Raw genomic sequence first — 18,966 nt, forward strand, 5'->3', positions numbered from 1 at the left:
TTCTTCATTTGTAAACTTTTACCAATTCTTTTTTTTTCAGTCAAAAAATTTCAAAGTCTAAGTTCAGGTCAGTATCTTATCTTTGTATGTGTGTGTGTGTGTGTGTGTCTGCATGGTGCATTATAGATGTAACTATAAGGGTTCGTGCCCAGCATTAGATCATACAGATTGTTAGCTGCAAGTGCTGGGCTTTCATTTTACTGTATTTTAATGAGACTTTACTGGGGATGATAAATCAACAGAAAGTCAGCATGTACCGAAAGGTATTTTTAGAAGACAGGCTTACTCAGTATTTTTCAGCTCACTTACTGTACAGTCTGTGTGACTAGCGAAAAATATATTGAAGCAGATCCCCCACAGCTCTCCCCCTCACTTCTCTGCATTCTTCTTTGAGAACGAACTTTAGTTTATTTAAAAAACACCTTGCTGATGAATTTATTCTTTTGTTCAGACAATTTAATCTCTGTGACCAGATCCAGTGTTCTTCTAAATCAACTCATTAGCAAAGTCATGGTAGCATTAAGCCTTGTACTGACGTTGCATCCTCATCCTGCAGTCGGCGCTGGCGCCGCTGGAACAGGTTCTGCCGCAGGAAGTGCCGGTTGGCTGTCAAATCGGTGCCTTTCTATTGGCTGGTCATCATCCTGGTGTTCCTCAACACGCTCACCATATCATCAGAGCATTACAACCAGCCAATGTGGCTGACACAAGTGCAGGGTATGAAAAGTGCTACAGTGCACATCACAGTCTTATTTACAAAAGAAAGAAAACATTTTGTTTGACTTTTTGTCTATTTTGTTTAGTTTGTAGGAGATATTGGTGGATATTTCAGCCAACAACCAGGAACCAAAATATTAAAGCATTTCAATGGAAGTTTTGAACATTATAACTGTTTTCTCACTAATTTGAATAGAAATGTATAGTAAAAATAAAATATCGCTCAGCATTTTATATATTTTTGTTTTATTTTTATTTTATTTTTTAAAATACAAATTTTGTGTGCAGCTTTATATCTCTAAGTGGTTTCACAGTAGCTTAATGATGTTTAATTGCATAATTAATTTATTGTGTAGCACATCTCTACACTCCCCTCTTACACTTATTTGTGTACTTTTACATTTCTTGGTTTTCAGATGTGGCCAACAAGGTGCTGCTCGCCATGTTCACATGTGAAATGTTGGTGAAGATGTACAGTCTCGGGCTGCAGGCCTATTTTGTGTCACTGTTCAATCGCTTTGACTGCTTTGTGGTGTGTGGAGGAATCACTGAAACCATTCTGGTCGAGCTGGAAATCATGTCTCCTCTTGGCATCTCTGTGTTCCGCTGCGTCCGCCTTCTGAGGATCTTCAAGGTTACGCGGTAAGACTGTTATCAATGCTGTGTGTGTATATCTGGAGTATGTGCTGTGTTCAGTTAATCACCTGTCTCTCCTCTCCGCGGCTTTACAGTCACTGGCAGTCTCTAAGTAACCTGGTGGCGTCTCTGCTTAACTCCATGAAGTCCATCGCTTCCCTTCTACTTCTGCTCTTCCTCTTCATCATCATCTTCTCCCTGCTGGGCATGCAGGTGTTTGGTGGAAAGTTCAACTTCGATGAGACCCAGACCAAGAGGAGTACCTTTGACAACTTCCCCCAAGCCCTTCTCACTGTGTTTCAGGTATTTACTGTAGGTTTTGATAGAACTGTGACACAACAGTCACTAACATTCAAATAGCAAACATCGAGCATTTGGCCGTTGGTGCATTCTGTGCAAATACATTTGAGTATGCAGATAAAAAAATGAAAAAAGCTGTTTAAGAAAGAATTACCGTAGTACGATAGTAGTTCAGATTAGAAACAGAGTTAGTATTACATTGTCCAGAGAGCACACACACAAGTTGACCGTGTAGTATATATATATATATATATATATATTACTTCAAAAATGTATTCTGATACAATTACTAATTTACCCGTTAATAAAAACATAGTCAGTAACCTAAACCAAGTATCACAACATTAAAGTAACTTAATTCCATTACTTTCTATTACTTTTGGATTACTTTCACTGTACTGTGATGTTGATCCCCTTTTCTGCTCTAAATACAAAATAACTTTTGAAGTGCTGGGATATGTGCACATGTGCATGGTAGTATACCATTATTTTAAAAATGTATTTCAAAATAATAATTCTGCCAATATTACACATTTTACCAAATGTATCAGGTTATCTAATTACATCTATATTGTGTTACCTTTGTTTGTTTCCTAATTACGTAGCCTTGTTCTGATTATACTGTATATCATTGTCACAGCTTTAAAAATAATTATCTAAGCGATCTGAATTAAGACTGTTAAAACAATACTATTGGCCGATATATCATTATTTCATCTTTTGAACTCCCAAATATTAATAGCAGTATCACAACTCCAGTATTTGGTAGCAATATAAATAAAACATACAACATTATAGCATTTATAGCAGGTAACTGGTTTATTGGGCCTCTCAGTGGGAACCAAGGGGCTCTAGCATGTGAAAAAGTGTTGTAAACACGTGCCCTCTATAATCGTTAAGCTTGACACACTACTGTCAATGTGTCTCCCACAAAAAAAATATGATAATCAATTAGATCCTGACCGGAGAAGACTGGAACGCTGTCATGTACGATGGGATCATGGCGTACGGAGGCCCTTCCTCTTCTGGGATGATCGTGTGCTTTTACTTCATCATTCTCTTCATCTGTGGAAACTGTATCCTCATCACTGATACAAACACACCAAACACTGCTTAAATGACAAATACATGAGCTATTCATCATTTGATGTATAGGAGATATAAAGAAGTGCTTTTACAGAAAAAGTTGTCCTTTACTAAAAACTCAGATATCCTCCTGAATGTGTTCTTGGCTATTGCTGTGGACAACTTGGCAGATGCAGAGTCTCTCAACACAGACGAAGGAGACAAGAAAGGGTGACAGCTGGATCTATGTCTCTCTGTGACAAATATCGTACTCAGATGTATGCTCTAACTCTATCATTCATAACAATATCTGTGTTCTCCACAGGGACAAAAAGGAGGATGAAAAAGATGACAAGGTATCCTTTATTTCTGAATCATACACTAACGTATCTTTACAGTTTGAGGAGTTTCTTTTGCAAACTTTCTACTTGTCTGCAAGGAGGAAGAGGAGGAGATTGACGACACTGCAGCTGAGGAGGAGGATCCAGAAGTTCCATCAGGGCCTCGGCCAGTCCTCTCCGATCTGGTAAAGAAGGAGAAGATCACTCCTATCCCAGAGGGGAGCGCCTTCTTCATCTTCAGCAGCACAAACCCGTATGAAACACTCACACAGGCTTTACGCACATGGACAAAAACAGGGGATGTGCCTCATATCACACTGATGTCTGCTATATTTCTTTTGTCCTCCAGGTTCCGTGTGTTTTGCCACAAACTCATCAACCACCACATATTCACAAACCTCATACTGGTGTTCATCATGCTTAGCTCCGTCTCACTCGCTGCAGAGGATCCGATCCGAAACTTCTCAGCTCGCAACATTGTAAGTCCATGAACCTTCAGTAGAATTTAGTCTCTCAAGAGACTGTGCAGCAAAGATAAGCAAGAGAAGTAACATCATTAATTGCCCCAAATGTAAAAAGTGAGATTTTCACAGGTTTTTGATTATAAGCAGGTAGAGCAGACCACTGAACACTGACTAATCAGTGTTGGTGTGGGGGGGGGAGCAGTTGTGTGTTACGTTACTACTGACCACCAGCTGAATTTATACATCGGTTTCTTTATTTAGAAGATTATAGTTTCAGTAAGTCAAGTAAGAATTATTTGATATGCAAGATAAAAGTCTGAGCTGCACTTTTTACTATTTCTTCTTTAGGCTATAAAGAAGGCAAACATTTGAGAAAAATGGAGAAACTAATTTGTACAACAACTATGACATCTATCTTGTCCTCAGCAGCACATGTCACAAAGATTACTTGCAGATTATGTTGTAGAACAATACGTACAGTGTGATTACCAGGGCAAAGACTGTCCCTGTCAGGACACCGGGATAGATGCCTGAAAATACAGGCTGTCCAAATTTAATGACTGACCCTGCCGACCCTGCTCATGCAGGTCTGTACCAACATTCAGGATTTATGGAATTAGGTACTCAACAACAACCTTTTAAATCCAAGAAATTCACATTATGTTTTTGACAATGTTGTTTCTTTCTTGAAATTGTTTAACAGCAACATAGCTGTTGAATGCAGCTCACACATCACAGATGTCTTTGAATTCACACTGAAGCAGAGCTTTTAAAGGGATACATCAGCCTCAGAATGACCATTTGTATATCATTTCCTCTAAAGTGTTGCCTTAAAATCTTGAAGAAAATTATTTTTTTCGCATGCCTCCATGGGGAAAATAAGAAAAAAAGAAAACAGAGAAAAGTATTGATGAATTGAAAAAATAGAGGTTCACATTTAACAACAGAAAAACTATATCAAAACATCCGTTAACTAACTCTCGCACATCTTGTACAGTATTATCCAATTTTCATTACTTAGTCGTGTGTTCAGTACTTCCCAAACACATGCATTTTCACTTAAACCTTATTATTTACATCACTTCCGCGCAGGCTTCTCAGACAGTAGTGGACGAGTAACGAAAGAATAGTAAGATTTTAGTGAAACGCATGTGTTTGGAAGTACTGAGCAGACAGCTGTATAAACAAGACTTATGTGAGTGTTTGTAAATGGATGTTTCGATATGATTTTGCTGTCATTTAACGTGAAGCTCTGTTTCTACAATACATCTAGATTTTTTTTTTTATTTATTCGCCGTTCAATGCGGAGGTATGCGGCATAAACAACCTTTCCTCAACAATTCAAAGTAACACTCGGTGACTAATTCATATACAAAAGGTCATGATGAGGGTATATTACTGAACTCAGCGAGAGGACAACAAAATAACTTGAAGGCAGAAATTATTTCACAGTGATTTACTACTAACTACTACTAATAAGCTACTGAAATTAAATCAACCTCCCATCTGGAAAGTTTGAATTTATGGTACACCTTGGCTAACAATAATGTAATGGTATTTATATTTTATAAGCTAAAACAGGCAAAAACACTGGTACAGTCCTGGGGCCCGTTTCACAAAGCAGGTTTAGTGAAAACTCTGAGTATGTTAACCCTGAAATGAGGGAAACTCTGAGTTTTCCGTTTCACAAAGGGAGGTAACTCAAACCAGAGACAGAGGGGTAACTCTAGCCTGTTTCACAAAGAGAGGTAACTTAACCTCTCGGTCAGTTACCATGGTAACATGCTCTCTGAAACTAACCTGGTCGGGACCAGGTTTTTCTCAGAAAACCTTGAGTTTCTCTCTGTCTCCGCCCTCTTTCAGCCACACACGGTGTTTGATTTCCTCATTCATTCAGTCAGCGGGCGAGTTTTGGCGAAGTATAGTTCTGTCGTCTGTTTTTTCAAAAAATCATTGCCAAAGTCAGTCAGTAGGCCAACATTAGAAGTTATATTAGGTGGTGAATATTTCCACTACCATGGCGTGTCCTTTTGATAATGATCCCGTGGATGAAGGTGCAGCATTACTGCGCAGAGAATTAAATATTCGTCAGGAGACGATTATCAGACCGCGCATAGATGTTCTTGCATTTCCAGACAATTATCTTTTTGAGTGATTACGTTTCACGTCACTGTCCATCATTTACATACACAACCTCATCCGTCCTTACATTTCCAACATAACTTACCGAAGTCATGGTCTCACATTCCAGCAGATATTGTGTGTTGCGCTGCGTTTTTTGCAAATGAGAGCTTTTTATACAACGTATAAAACAGCCACCTACGGTAATATTTACTTTATAATGTCAAACCTGCTCAAAATAAGGTGTCACCATGAGATTGTGCCGATGTTTTACCTGTTTAAACATTTTTTTTATGTTTCATCTTAAGCTGCTGCCAAGTGCGCTTCTCCCCTGCGTGAATGCACCTAAAAGAAATAAACTAATAGACTACCACTCAAGCAGATCCCCCTTTGATATTATTGTGATTGCAGAGGACTACATTTAAACTTACGCACGGACCCGAGCCGCAATGTCCTCCCGCACCGTCTCCCTCTCTTTTGCTGCAGCGGTGTTTGTTACACTTTCGTTGAAAAACATGCTCAAACTCACCGTAGGAGTGCGTTAATATTTCCAATTCCAGTGGTAGCGTAGCCCTCCTCCTCCCGTTGTCAGGTGACTCGTCGGATCGGGGCTCCATTGATGCTGTCTTTTTATACTTGTGGTGCACGCGCTTAACTCCAGGTCAAACTACTCCAAGTTGAACTAATGCAAATCAGCTGTTCTGGAAACGAAAACTCAGAGTTTCCTATCTCAGAGTAGATCAACTCAGAGTTCAGGGTTAGACTCAGAGTTTGTTGAACCTGCTTCTTGAAACGAACCTCAGTAATGCAAACAATTTGCCAGGGATCGTTGTGTTTCATTTTCAGTTCACTGTAATGATTTAACTGCACCATCACATTGCAAACTATGCAGCGTTACGTTACTCTAGCAACCTCTTTCCAGGAAATGTTTTTTTGTTTTTTTCATTCACTTTGTTTATATATGATGTGTGAAGCTGCACAGTAAACTGTCTTTGTTAAACATGTACGTTGCTTTTTGCAGATACTTGGTTACTTTGACTATGCTTTCACGGCTATCTTTACTGTTGAGATCGTATTGAAGGTAAATGCCATGTGTCCCCTGTCTGTGCTGTGTCTAACCATACCCCAATAACACTCCAAAACGTCTCGTTGCCTTCCAGGTCCTAGGCTATGCAGATTATGTCTTCACTAGTATGTTTACATTTGAGATCATATTGAAGGTAACCCCTTAAATGACAACGAGAGCCTTGCTGCATTCTCTCCTTGTGTGTCACCTGCCACTCAGTACAACCTGGCTTGTTTGTTTCCTTTCTCTTATTTACTTTTTTCTTCAAGGCACCTCTTTTAAAAAAAAAAAAAAGCAAACATTGGAGTTGTTACTTTGCATACACTTTACACAAACACAAGATTTGTTCAAATTACGCTAATCGAAGAAACTCATTGTTGGGGGAAGGAAACATCACATCTACATTACATTACATACTCACATGGATATCACGTCATTCGGGGCAGTCATCGCTGAAATGAGTCTGATGATGCAGATGTGTAAAAGACGATGCAACCCTTTTGTGCGATGCAACACATTCTAATGGGCTGTTCAGACATTGTTAAGGCGTCGGCTGAAGTTGAGTTCGAGGTCATCGTCGGGGAGGTGTTCGAAGTCAACTCCAGTCGACGCCAACTCCATGCCTCTCGTATTGACCGCTCTTCAGATTATCCATAAAAGAGGGGGCAAAATCAATCATGTTCCCGCTGAGCATGGTTTAGTCTGCTTTCCCTAACCGAGTGCATAGAAATGTGGAGTTGCGTCTGCAGCCATTTGTGGCGAAAACCTGCCAAGTCCACCCGCTGGTTTACTACAAATTCTCCAGTGCTCCTAGTTAGTGCTCTCACTGTCTCTCTGCAAGGCTCCACATTTACATGCACTTGGAAAATGAATCCTTTACTTTTATTATTTGAAGAAGAGTTATTTTGGCTGTTTTTTTCTTCTTTGCCTGCTGAACTCTGAAGTTTTAATTGGGAGCTGATTCCCCTTATTCTGAACTATTAAAGAACATAATGGAATGTGCTTTAAGATGACGGTCCACATGAATGTGACAGTAAGGCCATTTCAACTTTCCAATCACTATAACTAGAGCTTTTGCAGGTAGTAAATATCCCTGACATCATGGCAACAAAATGCATGTTTTATTGCCTCATCCCATAGTAGATTGCGAAATGAATGACTTACTACTACATTCATGTAGTTAAGGGCTGTGGGGGTGGCGACAGATCTAGCCTTCCTGTTTCACCGCTTTGAGCTCGCCACCCTGAATCAGAGTGATCTAAAAGAGTGTGGAGATGTGTGTGCGTGTGTGTGTGTGCAAGGTGTAGACTGATGTGAGCATTTCCTATTTAAGATGTTCATACTATACAGTTTGTGAGTTCTCTGCTGTCTGTATTTGTGTGTTTAGTGTGCATTGGATGAGTAATGTGTTGTTTTTTTTGTCATTTGCTCCTCTAACTTCCCTCCGTCGTCTCCTCAGATGACGACATATGGAGCATTTCTCCATAAAGGGGCATTCTGCAGGAATTACTTCAACCTCCTAGACCTGTTGGTGGTGGGAGTTTCCCTCGTGTCCTTTGGCATTCAGTGAGTATTATATAATAGTATATATATACTATATTATATATAGTATTATAACAAGCACAGACACATGATTGTAGCCCTTTTTGACCAAATAGTTCCAGGAACAATTGCAGCCACAGGAACTAAAGCTGCATTTCCATCAAACACCTAAAAACTAGATCTGTTTTGTGTTTCCACCAAAGACAGTACTCCTTAATGTAGGCGAGGTTACTGCAGGTTGGTAAGAATCGTGTGGAGAGCTATTCACTGATAAAGGAGCTGAAAAACCTTTTCATTCCCTGCTGCTCCATTCAAATCTCGCTGCATTTCCTCTTCAACAACGATGCAGAGGAACATTTGCACCAATCCAAGATCATAATGTTTATAGCTCCACCATTTAGTGCCAGATCAGTGTCCTCTGTACTGCAACAGAGGGATACGAAAAACCCAAAAGACCCTTTTTAAAAATACATCTTTGCATTTCCTTCACTTCTAAAAAATTGTGATTATTAGACAAATTAGCCAGATGACAGATCAAAAACTGAATGTGGTGCGTGGTAAACAACAACTCAGAGTGTGTGTGCAAATCAAAAGAAATATGCAGAGGTAGAAAAGGAGACTGACACCCCCGGATCTTCTGTTTCCAATGTAGACGATCTGCTGAGTTCTTTATGGTTATTTATTTCTGGTATAGTCCTGAACAGTTAATTTAGTTTTCCTCCTACTCCATCGTGCTCGTTTACACACACTCTCTCTGTACCTCCTCTTTTTAGATTACATTACAAGAAATGTTCCTCTCTCGTCCTAGTATTGATTCCAGTGTCAACCGGTACTTATTGCGTATATTATTTTGTGAATAAAGCTGTAAACACGTTGTACCAGCCAGAAGTTTTGTGTTTGAATAGTCAGCAAGTCAGTCTCGCAAAGTAGTTCCAGAGCCATCAAAGGTAGATTTTTGTTCCTGGTTCCTCTGGTTGAAAAGCAAGAAAAAGTTCCTGCGGTGAAATTGGAACTAGTTATCTGGAATATCTTGCAAACTGACAATACACCCATTTGCTGTTATTGTCCAGGTCCTCTGCCATCTCAGTGGTGAAGATTCTTAGGGTCCTGCGTGTTCTTCGACCGCTGAGGGCTATCAATCGTGCTAAAGGCCTTAAGGTGAGGCCTCATCCTGCAGCTTGTCCACAGTTATAACCCCAATCAGAATAGATGCCACAATCAGTTAACATGTTTTTGTCTCTGTCTTACAGCATGTGGTGCAGTGTGTGTTTGTGGCCATCAGAACTATCGGTAACATCATGATAGTCACCACTCTCCTCCAGTTCATGTTCGCCTGTATAGGGGTGCAGCTATTTAAGGTCAGCAGAACTGAAGCTGAAACAAATCTGTAATGCCATTGAAGCCAGAGATATTGAGTAAATACCTTCAAAGCTCCAATATTGTAAAAAAGTGAGATTTCCATGTCTTTTTTTAAATTTTAAAGCAGATCTAGTTGCTCTATAAATACTGTGAAACCCTGAACCCACACAGATATACACACAGCTTGAATTCAGAAACTGTGCCTTTAAACAAGCTGTCAGGACTTCTGTATGGGGTCGATGTCACAATTTTGCTGCAATAACAGTGCAGAGGCGCCATGAGCGTAGATGCCTAAGACCCGGAAATGCTGACCAATCAGAGCAAACTGGACTTTTTCAGGAGGGGAGCTTAAAGAGACATGTTCTAGTAGAAACCCAAAGTATGAAAGCATGAACTTGAAAATGAGCATAAAGCGACCTTTAAAATATGTATCATTAGTGTGAAAATGCTGTGTTTTCCTCCCCAGGGAAAGTTCTATCGCTGCACGGATGAAGCAAAGTCCAGTCCAGAAGAGTGCAAGTTAGTTTTACCCGTCTAGTTCCTTCACAGTTAAGTACCTGTAGTTATGATGCTAGTTTCAGCCTGAACCTTCATGCAACATGTCATCTTCTCATAGGGGCACCTACATCCTGTATAAGGACGGAGATGTGAACCAGCCAACCATCCACAAACGACTTTGGCACAACAGTGACTTCAACTTTGACAATGTCCTCATGGCTATGATGGCTCTGTTCACTGTGTCCACTTTTGAAGGCTGGCCTTCGTAAGATTCAAACTTTTCAATGAGATCTCATTATTATCAACAATCGGTATATAGTGAAACTGGATCACAAGCTCTCTCACTCTCTCTGTTTTCTTCTTTTCTCAGTTTACTGTACAAGGCTATCGACTCCAACAGGGAGAACCTAGGTCCTATTTACAACTACCGCGTGGAGATTTCCATTTTCTTCATCATCTACATTATCATCATTGCTTTCTTCATGATGAACATCTTTGTAGGTTTTGTGATCGTCACATTTCAGGAACAAGGGGAGAAAGAGTACAAAAACTGTGAACTCGACAAGAACCAGGTCAGAGTCCACAGGTTGACAAACTGTGTGTGTGTGTGTGTGTGTGTGTGTGTGTGTGTGTGTGTGTGTGTGTGTGTGTGTGTGTGTGTGTGTGTGTGTGTGTGTGTGTGTGTGTGTGTGTGTGTGTGTGTGTGTGTGTGTGTGTGTGTGTGTGTGTGTGTGTGTGTGTGTGTGTGTGTGTGTGTGTGTGTGTGTGTGTGTGTGTTCGGTTGGACTGAAACGAGGGTATCAAGCAGGTCATTAGCTCCGCATTAAAACTAACTTTGTATATTTCTGTGCAGCGTCAGTGTGTGGAGTATGCTCTTAAGGCACGTCCACTGAGGAGGTACATCCCTAAGAACCCGTACCAGTACAAGTTCTGGTATGTGGTGAACTCCACTGGGTTTGAGTACATCATGTTTGTGCTCATTATGCTCAACACGCTGTGCCTGGCTGTACAGGTAAGATGTCACGCTGTATTTATACTGCTGAAACCAACCAGCCATGTGACAAAAAAACAAAACAAAACACAGAATATTTGTATTTTGAATGTGCTAATGTTTATTTAGTTTGAAAGCAGAGGTTAAAAAAAGATTATTTTGTCATCGGACATTAAGTAATCCTTCTGAATGTATATAGCAAATATATATATGTATATACATGGTCAGAGTGCAATCATTTACCAACAATATTTTGTTCAGTATAGGTAAATTAGTCTCTTTAAATCTTATTTTGTTGTCAGTATCATGACTGCTAGCTTTCTATCTAGCTGGCTGCCATCATTTCTTTAGCAGGGCAGGTATTTCACGTACTTTGTGTCGGATTTTAAAATGTTTAATTTTGGCTCCCTCCAGTGATGTTATCAAAAGAGACATTGTGGTAGACTTCAATGCAAGCAGCCCCTAGGCAATAACTGAAAAGCAGCACACGGACTGAAAGCAGCACATGTAACATACATTTTCACCCAGTGCTCAATTTTTTTTCCGAAATAAAATTTAAATCTTTGGAGTAATTTTAAGGATACTGTAATCATGTATATAATATACACATAGAGGGTATAAAAGGTTAAAGTTATTTCTCATTCTTTCTGACCAGAGTCTTTGTTTTGTCTCCCTTTTCTTTACATATATTTAACTGTCCCTCTTTATTTCCTCTCTGCAGCACTATGGACAGTCAGCGCTCTTTAACTATGTAATGGACATTCTTAATATGGTCTTCACTGCTGTCTTCACTGTGGAAATGGTTCTCAAACTCATCGCTTTCAAACCCAGGGTACGTCCCCCGCTAACATCTTCACTGACAGCCACTTTCCAGGGCTGCCAACTTTTCAATTTAATTCAGAGTGAGATTTGAAGGCGGTGCATTTAAAGAGTAGGCCTTGTGAAACCTGATTTGTTCAGGTTCTATCCCCTAAACAATAGGCTATCCTGACCCTAACCAGACTGCTGGCCATCTGTAACATCACAAGGGGTCAGGTCATCAACCCCAAGGAATTTTGTTTAAAAAATTTTGAGCAACCAGATTCTTACATTTATGAACTTGTGGCGTAAGAGTGTGTAAAAAGTGTCAGTTGCATGAGTCCCATGGTCAGTGTGTGAGAGTTGGCAGCCCTGCACTTCCATCTGACTTTCGGCAAAAGAGCAAATACCGTATTTTTCGGATTAAAAGTCGCTCCGGAGTATAAGTCGCAACAGCCGAAAATGTTTGTTTTGTTGCATTTATTTAGAATATTTCTCCAAAAAATAATAATACACACATATGTGTAGATACACATATATGCACATACATATCTACAACAGTAATCGCATTCATCATGATATAAATATTCGAAAAGGAGTGAGAAGAAGTTAAACTTATAAACTCTCACCCCTTATCCTTCTTTATAACTTACAACAAAAATAGAAATGAGCTTCCTAGCAATGCATAATAAAGAAGGAAAAAAACATATATAAGTCGCACTCGAGTATAAGTCACATATTTGGGGGAAATTTATTTGATAAAATCCAACACCAAGAATAGACATTTCATCTTGAAAGGCAATTTAAAATAAAAATAGAATAGAGAACAACAGGCTGAATAAGTGTACGTTATATGACGCATAAACAACGAACTGAAAACGTGCCTGGTATGTTACCGTAACATATTACGGTAAGAGTCATTCAAATAACTATAACATATAGAACATGCTATACGTTTACCAAACAATCTGTCACTTCTAATCACTAAATCCAATGAACTCTTCTTCCTCGGTGTCATTTCTGAACAACTCCGCCAACTCCTAGGGTGGACAATGCGCCGCTTAGCTCAAGCATTAGCAGGTAGCATCTTTATTTCACAATGCACTTCTGCCATGACCCGCCCCCGCCGAATTTTGACTGGTTGACGTGTGTGTGTGACGATTGCTGATATACGCCTAGTCTTTTACCTGACTGAGATAAATAATAGCCCGGGCTATTATTTGATATTTTACGGTAATGTGTTAATAATTTCACACATAAGTCGCTCCAGAGTATAAGTCGCACCCCTGACCAAACAATTAAAAAAACTGCGACTTATAATACGAAAAATACGGTAAGCGTATTTTCCAAACTGTTGAGCTATTGCTTAAATGTTTAAGAATGGAGCAGCATACGTGAAAACTGATGAGTCAGTGAATATTTTGTCTTTTTTTTTTTCATTTTCCCCTCGACTGCCTGGCCAACAGCTCTGTGTTCAGAAGAAGGACAGAATGCTAGTAAGAGTGTGGGGTGCAGTGCTTTCTCTTGACTTCCTCTTTAATAAAAAGTCAAGTTTTTGGCAGCAGTGTTTATTAAATGATTATTATCAACACCAATTTGGTTCAGATCTAGTACTCTAGTACTATAATTGTGAGCTGGCATGAGTTCCTGTGTCTTTTTAAATTACCAGAGTCTTAAAACATTTCAGTGTAAGAGTAAAGAACTTTTGTCTGTGCTGATCTCACATCCAACTTGCCCACCCCTCACTCCGGTTCGCTCAGGGCTATTTTGGGGATGCCTGGAATGTGTTCGACGCCCTGGTTGTGATTGGCAGCATAGTAGACATTGTTCTAAGTGAGATTGATGTAAGTAAAGCTCAGCTACAACGGGCCCTGCCGCTCTCTGACTCTTCTCTGACTGCTCTCTGACTGCTCTCTGTTTTCGGGCTGCCTCACACTGCAGGTTTCCCCCGCAGGACTCTGATTTCTGACTTTTTTTTAATCTGAACAATCTTATAATTAATACTTTATCTCGTTTGTTTCTCTCTTTTTGTCCTCCCCTGACCATGCCATTTCATGAAATCCGCTCTTCTGATCATCTGTCTGATTCTGTTTCCCTCTCCTTCTCTTCGCTGTCTTTCTCTTTCATTCCCATCTCTAACCTTTCATGTAACGGCATGCATTAACAGCACTATTTCGCTGATGCTTGGAACACATTTGATGCCTTAATTGTTGTCGGTAGCGTCGTCGATATCGCTATCACTGAAGTTAATGTAAGTACTACTTTCTTTCTGCCTTTCAAGTTGAACTGAAGCCTTACAGGAAAGCCACGTGGCAATTACCAGAATCATTCTCAACCTCTAGTGCAGTGGTTCCTAATCTCTTTGTCATGAGGACTGAGGAAAAGCTGAGAGCAGATAAATTGATGAGTGGGATTTTCTTCTTCTATAATTTCTTTAATTTGAAGGATTTTAGAGTCCTAAAAAGGAAAACAATAGTATTTCACAACAAACAAGAACATCTATGTTTTGATTTTTTTCCCCGTTTCTTTAAGGCCAGACAATAAAAATGGATTTTTTTCTTATACTCTGAGCCAGTTATCTCCACTATCTATCTGTATTCTGAAAGATTTACAGAGACTTTAGTTTATCATTCATATCCATATTTATATAACATTTAATTTCTTAAAAACATGGCAACAAAAAGGTTAAATGAAATCCAAAATCTCCTCTGTAAAAACCTTCGACTCTTATATGTCAACAGCACATATTTAATAAGATAATGCAATAAGATAATTTGCATATTTAAACCTAAACTTTCAGAAAACCTGTAACACAAAAAGTAACTGTCTTAAAGTAAGTAATCAACTGGGGAAGTTTCATGGCGATATCTATGAGTTAAACATGTACACTATTCACCTGTAGTGTCTTAATCACCTGATGACCCAACGACCCCTGAAGGAACCTCTTGTGGGAACCACTGTTCTAGTGTGTTCCATCGTAACCTTTAAGTTAAAATGTTATCTGATAAACTAAGACTATCCATATTTATCATGATACTTAAATGCTAAGCATGCTAAAATGGTGCTTTGTTATTTATGGCAAGACATTCATCGTTAAAGTGCCATTGGCTTATTCTGCAAAGCTTCAGTTTGATCTTCATTTATGTCCGGTTGTTCTCAACGCTATATCTACAGTACAATGACTTAATCAAACAGTCCGTCTTTCTGGTATTTTGCTATATTTTATCGTCAATTTGTTTCAGTATTGTTTGTTGCAGGAATCATGACAAAATGTGTGATGAACGTGCTGATTGTTAACCATTGGACAGAAAATACAGGAGTCTTTTACATTTTTCTGAAGCCTGTATTTGGTTCAGAGCAGGACCATTCATGATGTTGTTGTCTAATTCTTACTCTTGTCCGTTTTGTTCCCATAGAAACTTGTAGAGGCAAGTATGGCAATGAATAAAAATGTTGTGTGTAACGTGTTGTTAAGAACAACTTTATCTCCGGGACCCCTTTACAGTGGATTGGAAACAAAATTGGTCATCTAATGTTTTATTGACTCAGGCAAAAACAGTTTTTTTTAATTAATTAATTAAATTTAAAATTAAATCTATCTATTATTAACAGTAATACATAGATTTAATTTTAATTGAAAGCTTATTTCAGTGTTAATCAAAGTCAGTTGCTTTGAAAATTCATGTCAAGGCTCAATGAAATAATGGATGACTGCTTCTCTGCAAAAACACTCTTTTCTTCAAGGCTTGGTTCTTCACAAAAACATCTAAAACAAAGATGATACTTCTGTTACATACTCTGTTGTGTTTGCTTTGAGCTTAACTTTTACATAAGGATACTCCGATTTGTAGTCCACGATATAAACAAACACCAAAAGGAGTAGTTATGGCGATGATGGTACTTGTTAGAGGTGCAGTGAACCCAAGACTCACTGCTCAACCTGCCCCTCCTCCCCCACTCCTGAGTGCTCTCACGTCTGAGCTGCAGTGCTGTTTTTCTGGAGTTATGTCTCATATTTTCTGTGTTTTCTCAGTTTGTGTTCTTAATTGTGTGTGTCTGCATGAGTGTATAAACAAGCACTAACTTTGTTTAAGACATACGGTGGTGGCGTGTGAGGGGTTATTATTATGCATGTGTGTTTTACATGTGTACAGTTTGTACTTTGATGTGTGCTGTATGTATGTGTGTTGTGAATGTTGGGGACATGATGTTGATTTCACAAGGACTTCCATAGTGGTTCTTGTGAGGCTTCTTTCATCCACCATTTACATTTATTTGTGGTTTGCATTGCATGTGTTTTTGGTGTTTGTGTCACACAGCAAACAGACTGGCTCATATATTAAAGTTTTCCATGTTAATATTTGTAATAGCTGATCGACAATGGCTTTGCATTTTGATCTATTGATTTTTGCTTTACTGGCTTGCCATTCCAGTCGTGCGCTGTGTGATTGTTTAATTTCTCTCCTGACTGCTGTGACCTCTCCAAATGCATGCTGGGAAGCGTCAGCCATTCACCTCACTCCCTAACATCCTTTCCATGTCTTGCCTCTGACAGATGGCGCTTGGCCACCCGCTCCATTCCCCTCCGGTCAGTTTTTTCCCATAGAGCCTTGTGAAGTTTGCCCTTTCTCTCTTGCCATACCCCTCGATCTTTACCTCCAGACAGAATGGCCCTGGAGCTCAGAGCATGGAAATGTCCATCCTGTACACAACATTAAGGACCATTTTAATATAGAATCTGTGGGGCGCAATCTGCTTCAAAAGTTGAAAATTGTGATAAGATTTTTTAAAAATGTCATCTTTTACTTTCCTTAAAGTTATACTGTAGGCCGCTGCAGCTTCACAGTTATTTGATTTATTGCATCAATATTAGGTCAAACAGATAAGTCACGTAGTGAAACGGATTGAAACAGAAGTTTCTTTGCAGCAATTAAAAGTTCAGAATCAGTTACAGTCCTCAAAAGTAAAAGTCTCCTTTTAGCGTACAGTGAACAGGTAAGAATCTGTGAACTGAAAATGCCTTACCGGACCAGAAGAGATTGAATTAATCCTTATTTTTGTACATTTACACTAATGGTGGTTTAATGCTGCTGAGTTTGAGGTTCTTTGATGATCTTGTGTTTGTGTCTCTGTGAGTGATTGTCTCTGTGTTTTGTTCTGTCTTCCTGTAGTGAGCTCTTAAAGCTCAGAATGGAGCTCATGTGTAGCGCAGGTGTGTAGACTCCAGTCAGGTGCATGAACAGTAACTCTCTCTACTCTTCACACCTCTCTGCCTTTTCTCTTCGTCCTATTCCAGTATGACTCAATCTGTCTGGTTTAACCTCTTATCCCAGTATTGGTCTCTATCTCTGGTTTCTTCCTGCTCCCTCGCTCTCTGTCCTTCTCTCTCCTCTCCTGTGGTTCATTCACCTCTTTCTGCACCGGACTGTGAGAACGCCCTGCTATGGCAGTTTTGTTGCAGGGCACTACTGACATGCATGAGTTGCTGCATTGCTATGAGTTCACCAATGGCTCCTCATCATCCAAATGTCTTGCGTGTGCGTGCAGTGCTTCCCCAGCAACGTGGCAATGCTAAACGCATGCTCCATCAACGCTGTGGCCAGGATTACTTAAAGAACCTCCTCAAGCTAATTCTACATATTTTGTTTTTATCATTTCTGCTCATTCTGCACCTCATACTGACGGTTTGTGAATTATCGTGCTGAGGGATTTGAATGACGCCATATCTGTCTGGAGTATCTCTTTGTTTTCAGTGCTGAGCCTCCTGATATAACTCTTTACTGTGTTGAGTTAATCTCATTCTTTTGCAAAAAAAAAATTACATTATCATTATACAGGTTCATACTACCCGCCACCACTATGATTGATTTTACTTTGCACCTGGATTTTTATTGTGTACAAATGCTCGCTGGATACTGCTGATGTCCTGTAATTGATTGGAAAACGACATGAATTGCAAACAGTAACTGTGTATGGATGGGTGGGCGGATGTGTAGATCACATTATTTTATTATGCTCAATCTTTTTTTGGTCAGCAACCATTTCCATCTTAGCCACTGAAAAATACATATACATAAAATCATTACAACTCAGAGGACTGTTTTACATGTATTCCAGTCCTTTTCATATGTATTACCTACAGTAGAGGTGGTTGAGAAGCAGGAAGGAATCCCGACACAGAAGCAAAATAATCTATAGGGGCCACAAAGAAAAACCTCCTCCTAAAAAGTCTGCATTTTTTATATTTTCACCACTTAACCTTGGCGTCAAACAGTCCTGTCTAAGTTTACACGACAGAAATCGAAGCCGCTCTATCCTCCCATCAAAGCCACCAGAATCCATTGACAAGAAAAATAATTTCACCTCACAGAACACAGGAGTTGCTGGTCTATTGCTGTCTCAATCAGTTTGTTTGTGTTATTGTGTGACTCTGGTGTTTTAAAGGGTTATGAACTAACAAAACTGACAGACTAACTAACCAATCAAGGCAGTGGTAGACCAGCAACTCCTGTGTTCTCCAAGGGTAAAATTACTGTTATTGTCAATGGAGTCTGGTGGCTTTGACTAGTGCATAGATAAAGGCTCCAGTTCCCCGAAACTAAACTTAAACAGGGCTGTTTGACGGCAAGCTAAAATGGTGAAAATATTCTAAATATAGCGTACACTTGAAAACATAATCCGTAAGATTTTCATCTAGTTAATTGTCTTTTAAGTTACTATCTTATCAAAGAGTGAGTTAAACCAACGGTGACTTATTATATGACCCACTAATGAAAAAACTTCTACTTGGAAATCTTGGACTTCCAACTTCTGAGTCAGGCTTGTAGTAGTGCAGAAGTGTAATAGGAACCTGTGTGTGTGGATTTAAGGGGTAACATAATAGAGGACGGACTGGAAGTAGAGAGGTGAGTGTGCGTCAATAAAGTTTACAAAAGAGCAAAACTGCTTACTGTCAAAAAGGCCGCTAGAAATTGAAATGACCTTAAACTTTTAAAATATGTTTAGCTGCTGCTCCCATCCACAGCAGTACATTGCTTAGATTTTGTGCCCAGAATCCTGCCTGCTTCC

The 18,966-nt window shown here is 39.4% G+C and overlaps 1 protein-coding gene across 1 annotated transcript in view; it reads left to right on the forward strand.

Moving 5' to 3' along the window:
* cacna1da (calcium channel, voltage-dependent, L type, alpha 1D subunit, a) overlaps window positions 1–18,966 on the forward strand; it is a gene marked incomplete at both ends in the record, with an annotated part of 66,152 nt that overhangs the window by 35,882 nt on the left and 11,304 nt on the right. The window contains 20 exons of the mRNA XM_083938888.1: window positions 41–67; window positions 557–717; window positions 1,134–1,359; window positions 1,449–1,656; window positions 2,609–2,729; window positions 2,862–2,949; window positions 3,044–3,074; window positions 3,158–3,312; window positions 3,409–3,538; window positions 6,666–6,725; window positions 6,805–6,864; window positions 8,170–8,276; window positions 9,323–9,410; window positions 9,503–9,610; window positions 10,078–10,130; window positions 10,228–10,374; window positions 10,480–10,681; window positions 10,963–11,121; window positions 11,822–11,932; window positions 14,066–14,149. Of these exons, the coding sequence (XP_083795014.1) occupies window positions 41–67; window positions 557–717; window positions 1,134–1,359; window positions 1,449–1,656; window positions 2,609–2,729; window positions 2,862–2,949; window positions 3,044–3,074; window positions 3,158–3,312; window positions 3,409–3,538; window positions 6,666–6,725; window positions 6,805–6,864; window positions 8,170–8,276; window positions 9,323–9,410; window positions 9,503–9,610; window positions 10,078–10,130; window positions 10,228–10,374; window positions 10,480–10,681; window positions 10,963–11,121; window positions 11,822–11,932; window positions 14,066–14,149 (2,326 nt within the window). The remainder of the gene's footprint in view (window positions 1–40; window positions 68–556; window positions 718–1,133; window positions 1,360–1,448; window positions 1,657–2,608; window positions 2,730–2,861; window positions 2,950–3,043; window positions 3,075–3,157; window positions 3,313–3,408; window positions 3,539–6,665; window positions 6,726–6,804; window positions 6,865–8,169; window positions 8,277–9,322; window positions 9,411–9,502; window positions 9,611–10,077; window positions 10,131–10,227; window positions 10,375–10,479; window positions 10,682–10,962; window positions 11,122–11,821; window positions 11,933–14,065; window positions 14,150–18,966) is intronic.

This window comes from Echiichthys vipera (assembly GCF_963691815.1).
Source record: "Echiichthys vipera genome assembly, chromosome: X".
NCBI lineage: Eukaryota > Metazoa > Chordata > Actinopteri > Perciformes > Trachinidae > Echiichthys > Echiichthys vipera.